The 16,861-nt window shown below is 44.4% G+C and overlaps 1 protein-coding gene across 1 annotated transcript in view; it reads left to right on the plus strand.

The window, feature by feature from the left end:
• ADAMTS16 (ADAM metallopeptidase with thrombospondin type 1 motif 16) overlaps nucleotides 1–16,861 on the plus strand; it is a 74,593-nt gene that overhangs the window by 16,171 nt on the left and 41,561 nt on the right. Inside the window, exons 5-9 of the mRNA XM_066624477.1 lie at nucleotides 4,378–4,577; nucleotides 7,449–7,532; nucleotides 11,786–11,945; nucleotides 13,975–14,080; nucleotides 16,236–16,373. Of these exons, the coding sequence (XP_066480574.1) occupies nucleotides 4,378–4,577; nucleotides 7,449–7,532; nucleotides 11,786–11,945; nucleotides 13,975–14,080; nucleotides 16,236–16,373 (688 nt within the window). The remainder of the gene's footprint in view (nucleotides 1–4,377; nucleotides 4,578–7,448; nucleotides 7,533–11,785; nucleotides 11,946–13,974; nucleotides 14,081–16,235; nucleotides 16,374–16,861) is intronic.

A 16,861-nucleotide genomic window follows, 5' to 3' on the forward strand; every position in this document is an offset into this window, starting at 1 on the left:
ATTCTGCTCCTCTCAATTTTCATATCAGTTATCAATACCCCTGATATGCCTATAGTCAATTGCCATACCCCGGACCAATTAGTACTTCATTTCCAGAATTTTTTTTCTTAAAGTTAGTGCCTGGAAAGCTAGGGACTAAGGGCCCAATCCTATCCAATTTTCCAGCGCTGGTGCAACCATGTGAGTGGGTCATGCACTGCATCTTGTGGTGGGGAGGCATCCTTAAGGTATGGGAACATTTGTTCCCTTGCCTCAGGCCTGCATTATGCTTGCACCAGTGCTGGAAAGTTGAATAAGATTGGGCCCTAAGGCCCCAATTCGATCCAATTTTCCAGTGCTGGTGCAGCCATGCCAATGGAGCATGCACTGCATCCTTTGGTGGAGGAAAAATCAGTTGTTCCCATACCTTGAGGTTGCATTACTGCATCACTGGTGCTAGAAGGTTGGATAGGGTTAGACCCTAACTTACCATGGTCCCTTAGTGTATGCATGGTCATTCACATAAACATTGCACAATGTACTTCACCCCAGCCTTTGCCTTCTCCCTCTCCTCCACCACCTTTTAAGAAAATGAACTTTGATTTTGTGCATATCCGCATATTTGCCATTACACAGGCATCCCCCAATGAGTGCACGAGACAGAGGCATGGATTGATAACATTATTAAAATTAAACAACAATAACCTGCAGTGGGGAAAACCTAGCTAAGAGGGAACCCCCACAAGCGTGCTGGCTACTAGTCATTTTGGGGGAAACGGCCTGGCCGTCTACCTCCCCCAGACCCCATGGACGTGACATACTGACTCAAAGTGTCACCCAATCGGAGACTGGGTTATCTTATCACGGCCAACCCCAAAGGGTCGAGGCAGCTGGCCAGCTCCGACCCACACAGGCAAAACCTTGAGTTGGCCTTTGCTCAAACCAGCCAAGGGGCTTGCCAGCCAGCCTCAACAACCTGGACAAGTGTTGTCAGAGCAGTCTTGGCTCACCCCTTGACTTTACTAACCTCAGCATGCATGCCAACCCCATTCCTGGCTATCCTGCCAGCACGCCACCTGCCTGACCCAGGACAACCGCATAAACTAACATTTTCTGCTCAGCTCAGCCCAAATGCCAGTCTGGGGTAGGCAAAAAAAACTGCCAACCAAAGGCCAATCAGGCTAACAGCAAAAAAAATCTGACCCAAACCTGTAAAACAGCAGCCAGCTAATCTCAGACCGTACATCGGGAGGATAGGTGGGTTTGAAGATCCAAGCATGGACTGAGGCTGGGCACCTGAAACAGCCCCAGCAACAGCCACACCATGCCCACCAATCACCTGGGAGCCAATGGGCTCCCAGGATTTTCCCGCCTCTGCCCCGCACATGCTGAGGGAGCCTTGCAAAGAGTGCCGGGGCTGCATGCACCCCAGCACCAATCTCTGCTTGCATGTACTAGATAGGCCCAGCCTGAGTCCACGCATTGCTTGAAATCAAGTACAGATTTTGCTGCTGCTGCATGTACCCCTTTGAAAAAACTGCCCAGAAGGTGGCAACCCAACACCCTCTTTCCTTATCTTGCTCCTTCTCTGTAGGGTCCCTTTAAACAAAGTGTGGGACACTCCAGGAGCCTGATTTGATTAAATCAAAATGGCTTTGTCCATGGCAGGCTGAAGGGAGACGGAAGCAAACTTGGGCACTCCGAGTTTGTTTACCTGAACCTGCCACTCAGCAAGAGCCATATCACTTGCTTTATGCATGGGGGCCAGCCATGATCCTAGTAACAATCCAACCAAAGAAGCATTTTAAAGTCCCATTGATTTTTAACTGGAGCATTGAGATGGTGCCTAAATGTCTCCTATTTAAATCAATGGGTTTAAAAGTGTTTTAACTTCGGATTGTACCACTTGTTGCAACTCAGTTTTTTGTTTTTAATGTTTTTGTAATATTGCATGTCTCCTGGTAATTTTGCAGCCTCACAAGACTCGATTCCCCAATTTAGGATACAACTTTTTGCAGTTCAGCAATGTTAGTGGTGCTATAAGAGTGTACACCAGTGTGTGTGTGTGTGTGTGTGTGTGTGTGTGTGTGTGTGTGTGTGTGTGTGCGTGCGCGCGCGCGCATGCAGGTGGTGTTTTAACTTTGTGGTGTGCACATAACCTACTCCCACAAAGAGTTCCCACCTACTTTGAGCTCATTCTGGGCTCATTCTGATGTTACTGGAGTGGTGTGATTTCTGTTTTTCCATGTTTCCATCTAGTAATATCTGCATCTGGGAAATCACATGGGAATGACCAGTGATGTTCTGTTCAAAACATGCACAAAGCACTGGATGGAAAACAAGGGTCAATGTGGAGTAGGAAAAAGTTAAGAACTACAGTACTGATGTGCTGGAGTAGCCATGAAACTGAGGGTGTAGACAGACTTACTGAAAAAGAGGAATAGCCACACTCTGGAATTGTACTTGCTTGAAGATGTCACTAATATTTGCATTTCTGGATTTGGAAATATGAGTCTCTTAGGGCTGGTAATACTTACCTCAAATACAAAGGAAGCATTACAAACCCCAGACTGTGCTTTGCCTTGGATTTTAAGCCAAGCCAAAGAAGAATGACTTTTTCCCCTCTTTCCCACCCATCCAGCTCCCAAATTCTCATCCTCCCATCCACTGATCTGCCTCATACTAGGGAGGTTACTTGGCAAAAAATAAAAGAAAAATATATGTACACATATCAATTTGCATGTATGCCCAGAAACATTAATCCAGTCACAACCCTATTCTATGTGTGTCTACTCAGAAGTACGTCCCATTGAGCTTACAGGGACCTTCTCCCTGGTAAGTGTGCATGGAACTGCAGTCTTAATCAAAAAGCTGCTGCTATAGGAAAATCTTCCTCATAAACTCATATGTACTGTTGCATATTCATATCTACATCTACTCATGTACTGTTATTTAGGTATTGTTTGGGGTTTAGAGCCTTGTATGTTTCTCACTCCTCATTTTGGTAGTGGTTGGAAGTTTAGTTGATGAGGTTTTACAGGATGAATTTATTTGTGAGGAGAAAGAACTGGAAAACGATGTATTTGGTAGTGACTTCCTTATTTACAGATTGTTGCAGATGTGAAGCATGCATGCAGTAATAAACCCATAGCAGAATCAGTCCAGCACCCTGTAGATCCCTTAAGCTATTTCTGTTAGCCAGAAGCTTCTTAGCAACCTTTTCCAGCCAGCTCTAATCTTTTTTTTTAACTTACCCAATTTAAGTATGCAGTTCCTCAGATCAAAAAAACCACTTCTCCAGACCCCCCTAGGGCAGGTGTGAGTTCATTGAAAATTCCAGTGGCTTGCAGTATGTGCTGGCCATCAAAGGCTGTTAATCAACTTTATTGTTCACCATCAAAAACCACTTATTTGCACGATTGGATTCTTTGATAATATCTGTGCAAAAAGACTTCTTCACTAGGATCTGTAAGAGATCTTTTTTGGTCTCTGTCCCTTTAATGTCAGTAGGTCTTTTAGTGGCTTGGGGCTAAATATACTTCTGAGTCAACATGCAGAGCCTGGCATGCTGATATACCTTTTTAAAATTTATCTGCAATATTTCTTAAAAAACAATTTTTCAATTTTTATACATTTGTTTTAAAACTAGTGCAGCTCATTCCAAGAGTTTAAGATGGAATGAGTTAAATCTTTAAATGAAGTATAATCAGTTTCAAAGTTGGAGTAAGTTGCAGGAGAAATATAGCGTTTATTTTGTTGTTGTTGTATAGCCTTTGTGGGGCATGGCTACGAGGGTGTCACGGCCAGCCTCTGCACTTCAACTAGGCATTGACCAAGTTTCTCCACAGTTGTGATCACTCTTTGGTAATAGATGAGCATTTACGCATACACTAGGTCAGACCTCTATTCCATCAAAACCAGTATTGTATATGCTGACTCGTGGTAGCTGTCCACTGTCTCAGGCAGAGAAATCTTTCTTAGCTCTGCCATTTAAGGGCCCAATCCTATCCAACTTTCCAACTCCGGTGTAGCCACAACGCAACCTCATGGTAAGGGAACACATGTTCCCATACCTTGAGAAGGTCCCAGTGACTGCCCCTCCAGCACAGGAAACAGCGCACACCCCACTGGCACAACTACACCAGCACTGGAAAATTGGATAGGATTGGGCCCCAAGACTCTTTTAACGGAAGTTACCAGGGACTGAACCTGAGACTATCTGCATGCAAAGTGTGTAATCTTCTACTGAGAGCTTTGGCTCCTCCCCACTCTACAGGAGTTGCTTTTATGGGTGCTTGCTGTGATCTTGCACACATACATAGCTCTTTGATGGGGTCTTGCTCCACCAAACACACAGCTTTGGTTTTACTTGGAGATCTCTTACCTTACTTCTTGCAGATATGCCTCAACCTCCTGGTGGAGACACCTATATCTTACCTGATGAATACCAATACCAGTTGCGCAACAAGCGCTCTCTTCTGAAGCCCCACAAGAACAAAGAGTTGAACGTTGAGACTTTAGTGGTGGTTGACAAAAAGATGATGCAGAACCACGGACACGACAATATTACTACTTATGTCCTCACTATACTGAACATGGTATGATGTTCCTTTTTCTTGAGACCAGTTGTGTGATTTAAATGTTTCTCCTTTGAACCCAGACACTGAGATATAACCAGGGAGGCCAAAATCCTGGCAGCAGAATGTCCTCTGACCAAGTCTTGTCTTACAAGAAAGAGTGTGGGCCCAATCCTATCCAGCTTTCCAGTGCCGGTGCAACTGCAGTGCAGCCCTGAGGAAAGGGAACAAATTTTCCCTTACCTGGAGGAGGCTTCCATGACTGTCCCCCTACTGCAGGATGCAACACATGCCTTGTTGGCACGTCTACACCAGCACTGGAAAATTGGATAGGATTTGGCTTCTGTGTAAGTTAACATTTCTTATCTTAAGGCCAAACTCAAACCCATTCTATTTAGGTGAGGGACGCTTCTAATCACCACTTAAAGATGTGAATTGGATATAATAATTATTTACATATTGCAGCACTTCCCGGCCTGCAACCTTCTCTTGCCTAGCTCCGCTACCCTCAGCCCAAAGATGTCCTGTTCCCTCAAATGACTCTGCCCTTTCTCCCTTGTTCCCCACATCTGCAACTGCCTCACACATTGTCTCCATGATGCCACCTCTTATTTTCTGTAAATCTCTCCACAAAAACCCACCATTTCCAAGCAGCCTTTGCTCAATCACCTTACCACTGTAACAAAGGGCCCAATCCTATGCTTGGGCAGCGCTGCTCTTGCACACGCTGCCCAGGCAACGGTCATTGCAAAAGTGCTGTACGGTGCTTTGCGGCAGCCAGGAGAGGGAAGCTGCCAGCAGAGAGGTCAGTACTACTTGGCCTCTGCACCACTCAGATGGCCGCTGGGAGCCTGCAGCAGTGACTAGACTGCAGAGTGGTGAGGCGGAGGGCGGGTGGAGGGAAGATGAGGAGGTTGTGAAACTGGGTGGGGGGAAGGCAGTCTGGGGGGCAGTTCAGGACAGGGAGGGGGCAGGGATAGCAGCAAAGGCTGCTGCTGAATCCTATCCCCCCTCTCATGCCTGAAAGTCATACACGGGCTGCTCAGATCTGCACCAGCAATTGAGCTGGTGCAGATCTGGGTAGACTCACAGGGCTGCCTGGTCCTGACACAAGTTAAGAGAATCAATGTTCCTTTACCCTGTGAAGACATCTGGCTGCCTCACTGGCCCTGCAGGATACAGTGACAGATGTTTTAGTGCCGCTATACCGCAGCACTGGTGGCCAGGATAGGATTAGGCTGCCCACCTACATAAATGAAAAATATTATGTTATTTCCCAATGTTTCCTTGCAAACACTTCCCTCCCCTTTCTCTCTTGACTCCTCTTTCACTGTCTGTAAAGTGCCATGTCCTTGGGGGGATACTATATCAATAAATAGAATCATTACGGCATGATAGGCTTGTGCTGAAGAGGCCTGAGTTTGAATTCCTCCTCAGCCAGGGAACTCACTGGAAGAGCTTGGGCAAGTCACTCCTAGCCTAATCTACCTTGACAAGATTGTTGTGAGGATTGAACGAGGGTGGAAGCAGAAAATTGTGTGCTGCCCTGAGGTCATTGGCGAGGAGCGTAGTAAGAAATAATGAAATAGATGTGAATGTTTAAAAAACTTAAACAAGTAAACTGGTTGTAAACAGCAACACCTGTGTGGTTGTTCTTACTTTATAGCATGTCTGGGTTAGTTAATGTTTAATTTCCCCCCCAGAACTGAGCGATAAAATCTGGGCAAAATGGAAGTAAAAATTAATGGACCCTCATGTTGCACATTGTTTTGTACCCCATAATTCCGAAATGCTCACTGAAGCAACATACTTAGCAAATGCATTCTGGTGGAGGAGGCTTATTTGATTGCTGGCTTTATACTTGATTAGAATGAATGTGATCTGACCAAAGTTAAGCACATTAAGGCCCTTTAAGTTCAGTGAATGCCTGAAACATGTTCAGGGTCAGCCAAACCATAGGAGCAAACTAGGCAACTGCCTGAGGGTGCAATCCTAACCCACTTTCCAGCATCAACATAAGGGCAATGCAGCTCTGAGAAAAGGGAACAAACATTTCCTTACTTTGAGGAGCCTCCATGCATGTCCCCCAACTGCAGGATGCAGCACTCATCCCATTTGCACAAACTATGCCAGTGCTAGAAAGTTGGTTAGGATTTGGACCTGAGGTACCTAAATTCCAGGGGTGCCTCCATTAGGTTAAGAAATGTAAATATTATGGAGAAGAAGCCACTGCCTGAAATTTTGAAGGAGACACATAGAGGCAGATTGGAAGGTCATTGTCTGCGCCACTTCCTTTGCATTCCAGAGGACGTGATCAAGAAATTTCTTATGGCCATTGGCCACCCAGAGTGCAGACACTATTGCAAAGGGGGCGCAAGTAAAGAAGTGGCAGATGCTAAAAAGGAAAATGCTACCATAACATCCTAGAAACTCTTGATCATGTACTATGCAGTTTTTATGCTGCTTTGGAGAGGATAGGCATAAAAGGAAGCAGCGAAGCTTTAGTTTCCTTAGCTTCCCAATGAAATCACAGGGATTTTGGCTGGATTGTACTGGATTGTATTTTAATGTATCTGCATTAAATTAAGCAAAAACAAAGTCTTGTGGCACCTTAATGACTAACAAGCATATTGTTCATGGACCAGAGCCTACCTGGTCAGGTGAATAAGCAGGGTTTCTTGAAGAACTAAAAATAATTTTAAAACATTTAAGGATAAAATAATATTTTCAAGCATCTTTCAGTGAACCCGAGGTTCAGTGTGGCTCTTGTATGAAATCAAGGAACTGCTGCTTTGTAATTCTCCTGCATTGCAGATGATGGTGTTGTATAGGATGGTGTTATCTTAATCAATCCTGTCAGTTTGATTTTTTGTATTCTTTTTTTTTTTTAAGGTTTCTGCTTTGTTCAGGGATGGAACAATTGGAGGTAATATTAACATTGCAGTCGTTGGCTTAATACTTTTGGAAGAAGAGCAGGTATTGTGAGCATTACATTAAATGTTACAAGACAATTTTAGTTTTTACTGTTACAGGGAAAGTGTCCTTTTTCTTCCCATATTCACAAATTCTTGAATGTCTGCTATACATTCATAGGTGGCATTCTCTGCCTGATACGTTCCTTGAATTGTAACATGGAACAGATTGTGTGGAGAGAACTGGTATAAGCAGCTTGTGCGCTATGTCAGTGGTTCTCAAACTGGTGGGTCGTGACCCAACAGTTCATGTAATGCTTTCCCTGTTCCTTTAAGGGTGGAGGAAGAGGAGAGGCAGGGAAGCTATTCCCAGGATTGCATCCCTAAGGGGGGTGGGGTGTTTTCACTTACATTAGCGTTTGGAGGGCTTCTGGAGGCTGCAGGAGGTGTGGGGAGCCCAGCTCAACCCTCCACAGGGCTCCCCAAGGCTTGGGGTCTTGAAATGAAGCAATTGCATAGCACTTCCTGTTTGCAGGAGACACTTTGCAATCGCTCCATTCCAAGATTCCAAGCCTTGGGAAGCTCTGTGAAGGGTGCCCTGGGCTCCCCACACCTCCTGCAGCCACCAGAAGCTCTACCAATGCTAAAGTATGTGAAAGCACTCCTCTTCGCCCCCCTTAGGCACAAGATCCTGGGAATTGCTTCCCTGCCATGGCCTCTCCCCCGAAAAGATTTACTGAGGGATTAAAGCTCCCTCAAAGTTTGAGAACCACTGCTCTATGCTGAAGAATGGATCAGCACACTGAAGTTTAGGAATGGCCAGCAGTTGTTAACCCACCCCACCCCTTCATACCATGTTCATTTGCCTTAGGGCAAATGAACTTAGAGTCAAGTTCTTAAAAAAAGCTGCTGAAGCTTGGAAGACCAGAAGTGAGTGGTGTAGTCCATGGCAGGCAGGAAGTCAAGTGCCAAAAGCAGCATGGGGTGCAGGAGACAGAGTGAGATAGCAGGTACTTAACCATGCAAGATCCTCTGCTGGGAGAAAAGTTGCTCAAACTGAGGATCACCTCTGGGGCTAAGGTTTTCTAAGCTTGTTGGAACAGATTGGTCTTTTTAGTCCCAGCTCACTGAGTGCGGTTGTGGCCTAGATGTGCCCTTGAGCAACACATTAAGTCTGCCAGACTTGTGGCAAAAATGCAGCTCTTAGAGCAGGAGTTAGGCATGAGAGCTTGGCTGCTATTCAAGGACCCCTCCTCTACTGCTTTCCCCTTTCCTTTCCCACCTAATTCTCTCTCTCCCTCCCTCCCTTTCCATGCCAGGCTTCAGTGTAGTTGAGAGTTGTGTCAGCTTCAGGATTACAATTAACCAAAAATTGTTTTTAGCCAGGAGTTTTAACTGGCATCAACTTTGGTTTCATACTCTGGGTAGCATGACTGTGGTTAACAGTATTGGCAACATAACCCTTAACCATGGTGGAGGAGTGTCTTGGGGAATCTACATGCAGAAAGGAAGGGAAGTTGTGAACCTGACACCTACTGCTCCTATAACAATAGTTGGGAGTCTTGTGTCTGCATAGCTCCTCTGTAGGTTTCATCTGAGCTTTTATGAAAAAACTGGAACCTTGAATCTGATTGAATTGCCTTCAATGTAAATAGTACTTAGAGCAGAAGGGTTCTCTTTGATGCAGTGTGCAGTTCTAAAATGCACAGTGAAATACATGGAAGCACATAAGGTTTGACATGCATAGCCATAGAACACTTTCTTTACTATGCCATAATAGAATAGTTTCAAATTATCACTGCTCCAGCTGCTTTAACATTGCGGACTGGCCCGTTAAAGGCTCCTCTCCATTTATTTCCCTCCTCCTTTTTTTGTTTTTGAGTGGACTCCAGAGCCCCATGCAGTAGAATGCTCTACTAACAATGTAATGCTTCATTTTATGTGCTGAGCGATTAGGGCTTCTTAAGTGACAGCTTAATTACACTGAATGTTTAGCTTTTCGTGCTTGGACCACATCCAGCCTGAAAAGAGTATGAAGAGTAATCTTTTGATCTTACACCTGTGACATAATTTTCCTTTACATCTCTGGCTTGTAAGGGCTGCTCTGGGGAAATCTGCTGCTTACTGTTCTGTTGCTGTATATCCTGCCATAATAATTCATGTATAGCAAAGAAGTGCTGATGGAATTGTTGACACTTGTTAAAAACTAACTGTTGGGCTGCAACCTTTTATCAATTAACTGGATTAATAGATTAAAAGACTTTCGATCAATTAAAAAGTTAAAATTTGATTAATTTAAACGATGAAAAAACCCCAAGTTGCAGGCAAATATTTTTTTCCCAAAAAAGTAAATTGATAACTATTTTTAGTAAAACTTTTATTATCTGGCATGCACTGGGAACGAGAATTGCTGCTTACCCAAGTATTCCAGTTAACAACCTTTTCACAAGGCATGCAAGCTCCCCACCTACCCACAGAGTGCATCTCCACCCTCCTTCCTTCTTCCTCAGGGTCCTCTAGGAAGGGAAACAAGGCCTTCAGAGGAAAGCGGTGGTACATCTCTATCCCTAGAGGGCCCTCATAAAGATGGAAGGAGGGTGGAGTGGCACCATGGAATGGGCCCTGTCAGATAAGCGAGGGAGGGTGCTGACAAGCTTGCTTAACTAATGCTCCATTTAACTGGCACCTCCACCTACCTGGAAGATTCTGATTAACCAAGTTTGCTGCTTTACCAAATTAAGGATAATACAACTTGTACAGTACTAACGAAAACTACTTGGTGTGATCCTAGAAGAAGCAATCTGCCCTTTTCTTTTCACCTTAAAAATAAAGAATGAATGTTAAACCTTCGTGCAACTGGAAAGACCCAGTTTGGCTTCCACCCTGGTGGCTTATCATACACAACTAATGGGCTGCTTTTAGCTCAGTGGGTCTCCATTCAGAACTGTACACAGATCAAATTAAATATAGGCCCTTCCAAAAAGTTTACATTCTGATTATCCTGACACTGCAAAGTTCTGGAAGTCCTTTGGAGTCTCTTTCCAAAGATCAATTCTATTATTCTGCAAGGTAGACAGAAGGCTAGTGATCCAGTATGGGACACCATGTTTTAACAAAATGCAAATGGGTTCCTAGAGGAAGGGCGCAATCCTAACCCCTTATGTTATTGCTTTCCAGCACTGGCATAGCGGTGCCAATGGGCTGTGTGGTGCATCCTGCAGTTGGGTGTCATTCATGAAAGCCCCCTCAAAGTCAGGGAATGTTTGTTACCTCAGAGCTGCATTGCCCTTATGTCAGTGCTGGAAAGCACTGACATAAGGGGTTAGGATTGAGCTCGAAATTGATTAACTTGGCACTTTTCAATCTGGCTGGTTTTGGAACTGAAACTGCTTTTGTCATAATGATGGATTACCTGCCCTGAGAACTGGACAGGAGAAGTGCATCCTTGTTTCTTCTGCTGGATCTCTCAGTGTTGTTCAGCATAATCAACAGTGGTATCCTTCTGGACCACCTGTCTGGAATGAGGGTGAAGGGCAGTGTGCTATAGTGGCACCAGTCCTTTGTGGAAGGTAGGTACCAGTAGGTGGTTTGGGGGGACTCTTGCTTAATGCCATGACCTTTGGTTTATGGCATCCTGCAGGGTTCCATCTTGTCCCTTGTGCCTTTTAACATCTATATAAAACTACTGGAAGAGGGCATCCAGGAGGTTGGCACTGTGTATCACGAATATACTAAATGGCACCCAGATATACATTTCATTGCTTATCTCAGCTGGAGAAGCTGTGAATGTTCTGATTTAGCATCTGAAGGCAGTGAAGGGCTCTTTGAGGGCAAAAAAAATTCCAGACTGAACCTGTGGGTCTCCTGCTTAGGAGACATGCTGATATAGCGTTGAATGTAAGTCTTAAAGATAACTTTTATAAAATTATGTATAGATGGTATTTGACACCAGGTAAATTGGCAAAAATGTATGAAAAAGCACCAAAAAGATGCTGGAAGAGTAAAAGACTAGAAGGAACATTTTATCATTTGTGATAGAACTGTACAAAAGTGAAAAAAATATTGGACTTTTATGCACCAGCAAATGCAGTTGATAATTAAGGTAAATTTACAAATGAAACTAGAAGCTTTTTTGTTGGGAATATTGGATGACTTGATTCAGAAAGACTATGAAAACTATGTTTTTATATATGTCCTGTTCCTGAATGCCTATATGTTTTCATTACATCACCCACTTTGACAAAAGTAAGGCTTATTTCTGGCTTCCATTTAATTCCTGTGATGAGGTTATTTGAATTTTTTTTTCCTTGTCTTCAGCCAGGACTTGTGATTAATCACCATGCTGACCATACCTTGAGTAGTTTTTGTCAATGGCAGTCCGGGCTGATGGGAAAGGACGGCAGCCGCCACGACCATGCAATTTTGCTTACTGGCCTGGATATATGTTCCTGGAAGAACGAGCCTTGTGATACTTTAGGTGAGTTCTTGCTGGCAACTTGTTGTGATCCTCCCTGTACGGTTTGTCCTTGCTGGAAGTCATTTGCAAAACTGGTACTTTCTGCTGCGGAGACTAAATACCTGCAGATCAGTTTGACACTCAAATGGTGAATCTAACATTGGCCTCATGATTTAAAATTTCACAATGTTTTGGCATTAGTACTGTTCAACAGCCCATGAAGGACTTCCCTGGGCCTCAGAATGCCTTAGAAGGCATAAAAAGTCACTTCCGGTTTCCCTCCAGAAACTGGAAGTAGCTTTTTTGGCCATAATGGCCATTTTGAAACCTGTAGATGCCACAGGCAGACGCGTGCTACCTCTGAGGGGTTCAGAAAGCCCTCTGGAGGCGACCAGATCTGCTCCAGTCACCTTTGGATGGTTCAGGTTGGGCCAAGTCTGGTTCAGCGCAAGTCCCAGGGGCCCACATTGAGCCAGATCCGTGGACATAAAATCCATGGATAAACAGGCTCCACCTTACTCACTCACCTCTTACAGTTAATGTCTGAATTCAGTCTGATCCAGAAAGTTTAAAAAAAAAAAAAAAACACTGATACACCTGAACCAGAACTGGATCCACATTTCTTCATAGTTCAGCTCCCTGCTAGTTGCTAACAAAGGTTCTAGATCAGTGATTTTCAATCTTTTTCGTCTCATGGCACACTGACAAAGTACAAAAATTGTCAAGGCACACCATCAGTTTTTTGACAATTGACAAGGCACACCATGCTGTTGGTGGGGAGCTCAAATCCCCATTGGCCCTATAAACAAATGACCCTCCCCAAAACTCTCGCAGCACACCTGTGGACAATTCGCGGCGCACCAGTGTGCCACGGCACAGTGGTTGAAAATGGCTGTTCTAGATCAATGTAGAAATATTTCTTCTCTCCTTCCCTGCACCCTAATTAATATACCTGAAGGGGTTGGTACAATCGGTAGTCAGTAAATCTGCTTTCCAGTCATAATGTCCAGTGTAAGATTTCTAGGTATTGTTTGGTGATAAAAATGTACATGATTTGTAGGGTACTGCCCAAGCAACTCAAAGCTGGGCATGCACACTAAAGTGCAACACAAAGCCACTATATGCCTGGCTTCTCCATTCACTTACAAGCACCAGCATGTTTCTGTATGTGAAAGAGAATGGCCATGTGCAACCACCCTTTCTGTTGAAATGAACATAGAAATCCTCACAATTCATATGCATGCTGGAACTCTTGCATACAAGAAACCACTATGATAAGTTTATACAGAATCATAAGCTGTCTGTTTTGATGGGAGCCAGTGCAGTGTAGTAGATACAGCATAGAATTTGGATCTGAGAGACCAGGGTTCAAATCCCTCCTCGCTCAAAAAGCTCACTGGCTGATCTGGAGCAAGTCACTCACTCTCAGTATAATCTGCCTTGCAGAGTTGTTGTGCAGCTAAATTGGGATAACTCCTGTGTTTTATTAATCATATCTGCATCCTCCTGCTCTTCTTCCAAGGTCCACAGGGAACCATATATCTATGTTTTCCAATAACCCTAGACTGTAGCTTATACTAAGGGGGAGTGACCTGCCTAAAGTAACCTAGTGATCTTGATGGCAGATCTGAACCCAGTCTTAAGTCCCAACTAGTATCCTCAGGGCAAGATAGAAATGTGATTAATATAAACATTAATGTATACATCATAACATTCACATGGCATCAGATTATCATAGATTTTTGCACTACAGGAGAAAAGCATCTTTATTATTGTTGTTGTATCCAATACTTCCAGTTGGTGGGGAAATCCAGTTGTACTCAAGATAAAGAGATGCAGAAAAAGCTGGAACTGCCACATTCATGTTAAGACACAGAAGCCAAGTTATGCCAGCAGCAACTGAATGCTTTGCAAAAAGAATTATTCCATCTGCATTGCAGAGCCAGTGAACAAAAGTCTTTCTGGCTGTTTTTTGTTGTTGTTGTTGAAATACTCTTCCCGAGACCTTTTCCCAAAGAAATGCTATTTTCTCTCCTTTTCATTTTGGTAGGATTTGCTCCAATAAGTGGAATGTGCAGCAAATATCGCAGCTGCACAGTTAATGAAGATACAGGGCTTGGATTGGCTTTTACTATTGCTCATGAGTCTGGACATAAGTAAGTGCACATGCATGCGTGGTTGTTGGAAGAAGATGCTAGATTTTTGTCTTGGATTTCTGGGTTTCTGAATCTTTCAGAACTTAATTTCTATATATCAGCAAATGAATTTGAGACTAAATATGGCTCAGTTAAATATGTCAAACTGTAGTTTGTGCTAATTGTGGTCTAAAAGCTAAACCTGCATGGCCTGAGCTTTCAAACACATAGGCAAACCATGATTTAGAACTGCTTGGCAGTTTCTATGTTTCTATGCTCAGCTCTCTAGGTTTATTGATTTATGGAGGCAGAGCAATGGCCTACCCAGTGGCTTGTCAATGCAGAATAGTTGACATAAAACCATGGCTTGCAACCTTGCTTCAAACCACAGTTTCTGATTCTGGTTTGCAAGCAAACTGCAATCCATGATTTGTTAATTTGGACAAAACACTAAGGATGCAATCCTAAGCCCTGGGTTAGGCCAGCACAAGTCACTTGCGCTGACCCAGAGGCGTCGCAAATATGCCATAAGGCATGTTCGCGTCAACTTAAGAGTTGGGGCAGCCAGCTCAAGGAGTTACGCCGGCCTACCTACACTGGATCCAGGCCCAGCACGGTAAGATTGCGTCGGCTGATGCAGGGGTGGTTGTCGAGAGGGTGGGGAGGAGGCAAGAGGGAGGTGTTTGGGGGCAGGGGGAGGGCGGATGGCAGGTGTCCTTGGGGGCGGATGGGTAGGGAGCAGGAGGCAGGGCCAGGCAGATCCTAACCCCATTCCTGGGCAGCCCAGGGCAGTCCCAGGCTTCTCAGTTTTGTGCTACCTCTTGAGGTGGTGCAGATCCAAGTAACTCCATTGGGGTTGCTGTCACTTTACCCCAGGTAAGGGGAAGCTATTTCCCTTTCCCCTGGCTGAGCTGCTTTCAGCCCCAATCCTGTCTTGGATGCAACGTAGGCCCGCTGGCCTGCCTGCTCCAGGGCACATTAGGATTGGGCTGCACATCATAATTGTGCTAAACCATAGCTTCCTAAACCATGGTCTGGTATGGCATAGTATTTATTGTTTTATTTAAAATATGTATACCCTGACTCTCTACCTTCTGGGACCGCAAGGCAGCTTACATAAGACAAAAAAAAAATGAAAATAATACAATAAAAAGGCCCATAACAGCCATTTGCACCCTAATTAAAAGCCAGTGTGGTCATATTGCATATTCAACTATTGTGTTGTTGATTTTGTGTTCAGTTACATTGTTAAATAAATTAGGTAGCCCTGATCCTACAGATTAGCACTCTTTCTGCAAGGGCTGTTACATCATTGTAGCTGAACTGGTTTGAAGAAGAGGCAGAATTGCTCTTGTCCATTCCAAGATTCTCTTAAGGTCCTTTTCATCCAAAGTGATTTACAACCCAGTCGAATCCTGCGCTGGAACAGGCAAGCCAATTGTATCCAGCACAGAGTAGGAGGTGGTTGCTGTGCAACCCAGAGTAAGGGGATTTATTTCCCCTTGCCCCATGTAGTGCAGCAGCCACCCCAATGGGGCTATTCAGAACTGCACCAGTGAAATTGCTGGCACAGATCAGAGCAACCCAGTGTAACGCCAAGCTGACTGGGGGGGGGGTGGTTTGGATCTGGCCTAGGTCACCCAGGCTGGTCCCACCTCATTCCCAGGCCTGGTCTGCCCATTGGCCCACCTTCTAGCCTCTCTTGTCTGCCTCAAAATGTCCCCGTTCCACCCTGCCCAACCCCTCCACGCTGTCGCACTTGGCTGGCACAACCTGACTTGGGACCAGAGGCGTGGAAGCTGAATGAGGCCTCGGCAAGCCAGCTCACATCCCTGTGCTGGTTCAGCCAACTGTCCCACAGCTGTGAACGTGCTTTATTGCACATTCGCGACACTCCTGGGCCAAGTTAAGAGACTTGCGCCAGACCATCAATGGGTCTGGATTGTGTCCTTAAATGCTTACATGCATGCACACAGAGCCAAATATGTGTAAAACAAAATATTGGTTGAAATCATTCAAAGGTCATTGAAAACTGTTGAAAATTCTAGGATTACTGAAAACAGATCAGAAATTAAAGCGAAAGCAATAGATTAGATCATTCCTTTGCAATTCTGAGTGGTGTCATTATGAGTATTTCTAAAAAAAAGAATTACAGTTATAATTTTGTGTCTTACAGTTTTGGCATGGTCCATGATGGGGAAGGAAATATTTGCAAGAAGTCTGAAGGCAACATCATGTCGCCCACACTGGCAGGACACAATGGGGTTTTCTCCTGGTCAGCATGCAGTCGTCAGTATCTCTACAAATTTCTAAGGTATGCAGCTGATGAAGTTGTTGCATCCATGTGAGAACCACCCTTCCCCTGCTCCATTCCATTCCCTGCTGTGGGCTTACCTGCTCCAGTGGGCCTCCCAACGTCTGCTGGAATGTGCAGAAAGACTTTCTACAACCAGTATAAAGTGGCTGCTTTATGGCAGTCTGCGCTGGCAGAGTGCCACATTGCATTGGCGCTTCCTTTACATAGAATTGGGCCATAAGCTATGTTTAGTGTAGTTACTTTGCCTCAAACTTGTGAGTGCACTTTAGATCTTTCAAAAAAGAAATAGATTTATCTTTGACATAGAGTAATCCTTATTTTTCTGCACAGCTGCAGTGTGTGCAGTTTCATTTAACTCCTGACTCAAGTCCGTCTGCGGACAACATGGTGAGATCAGAATAGCATATAGATGTATGTCTCTGTGTTTTGTAATGGGAGTTCTCAAGCATCCTGAAGTAGGTTGTGTTTGGCTTTGTGAAAGCCAT

Source organism: Tiliqua scincoides, chromosome 4 (assembly GCF_035046505.1).
Source record: "Tiliqua scincoides isolate rTilSci1 chromosome 4, rTilSci1.hap2, whole genome shotgun sequence".
In the NCBI taxonomy this organism is placed as follows: domain Eukaryota; kingdom Metazoa; phylum Chordata; class Lepidosauria; order Squamata; family Scincidae; genus Tiliqua; species Tiliqua scincoides.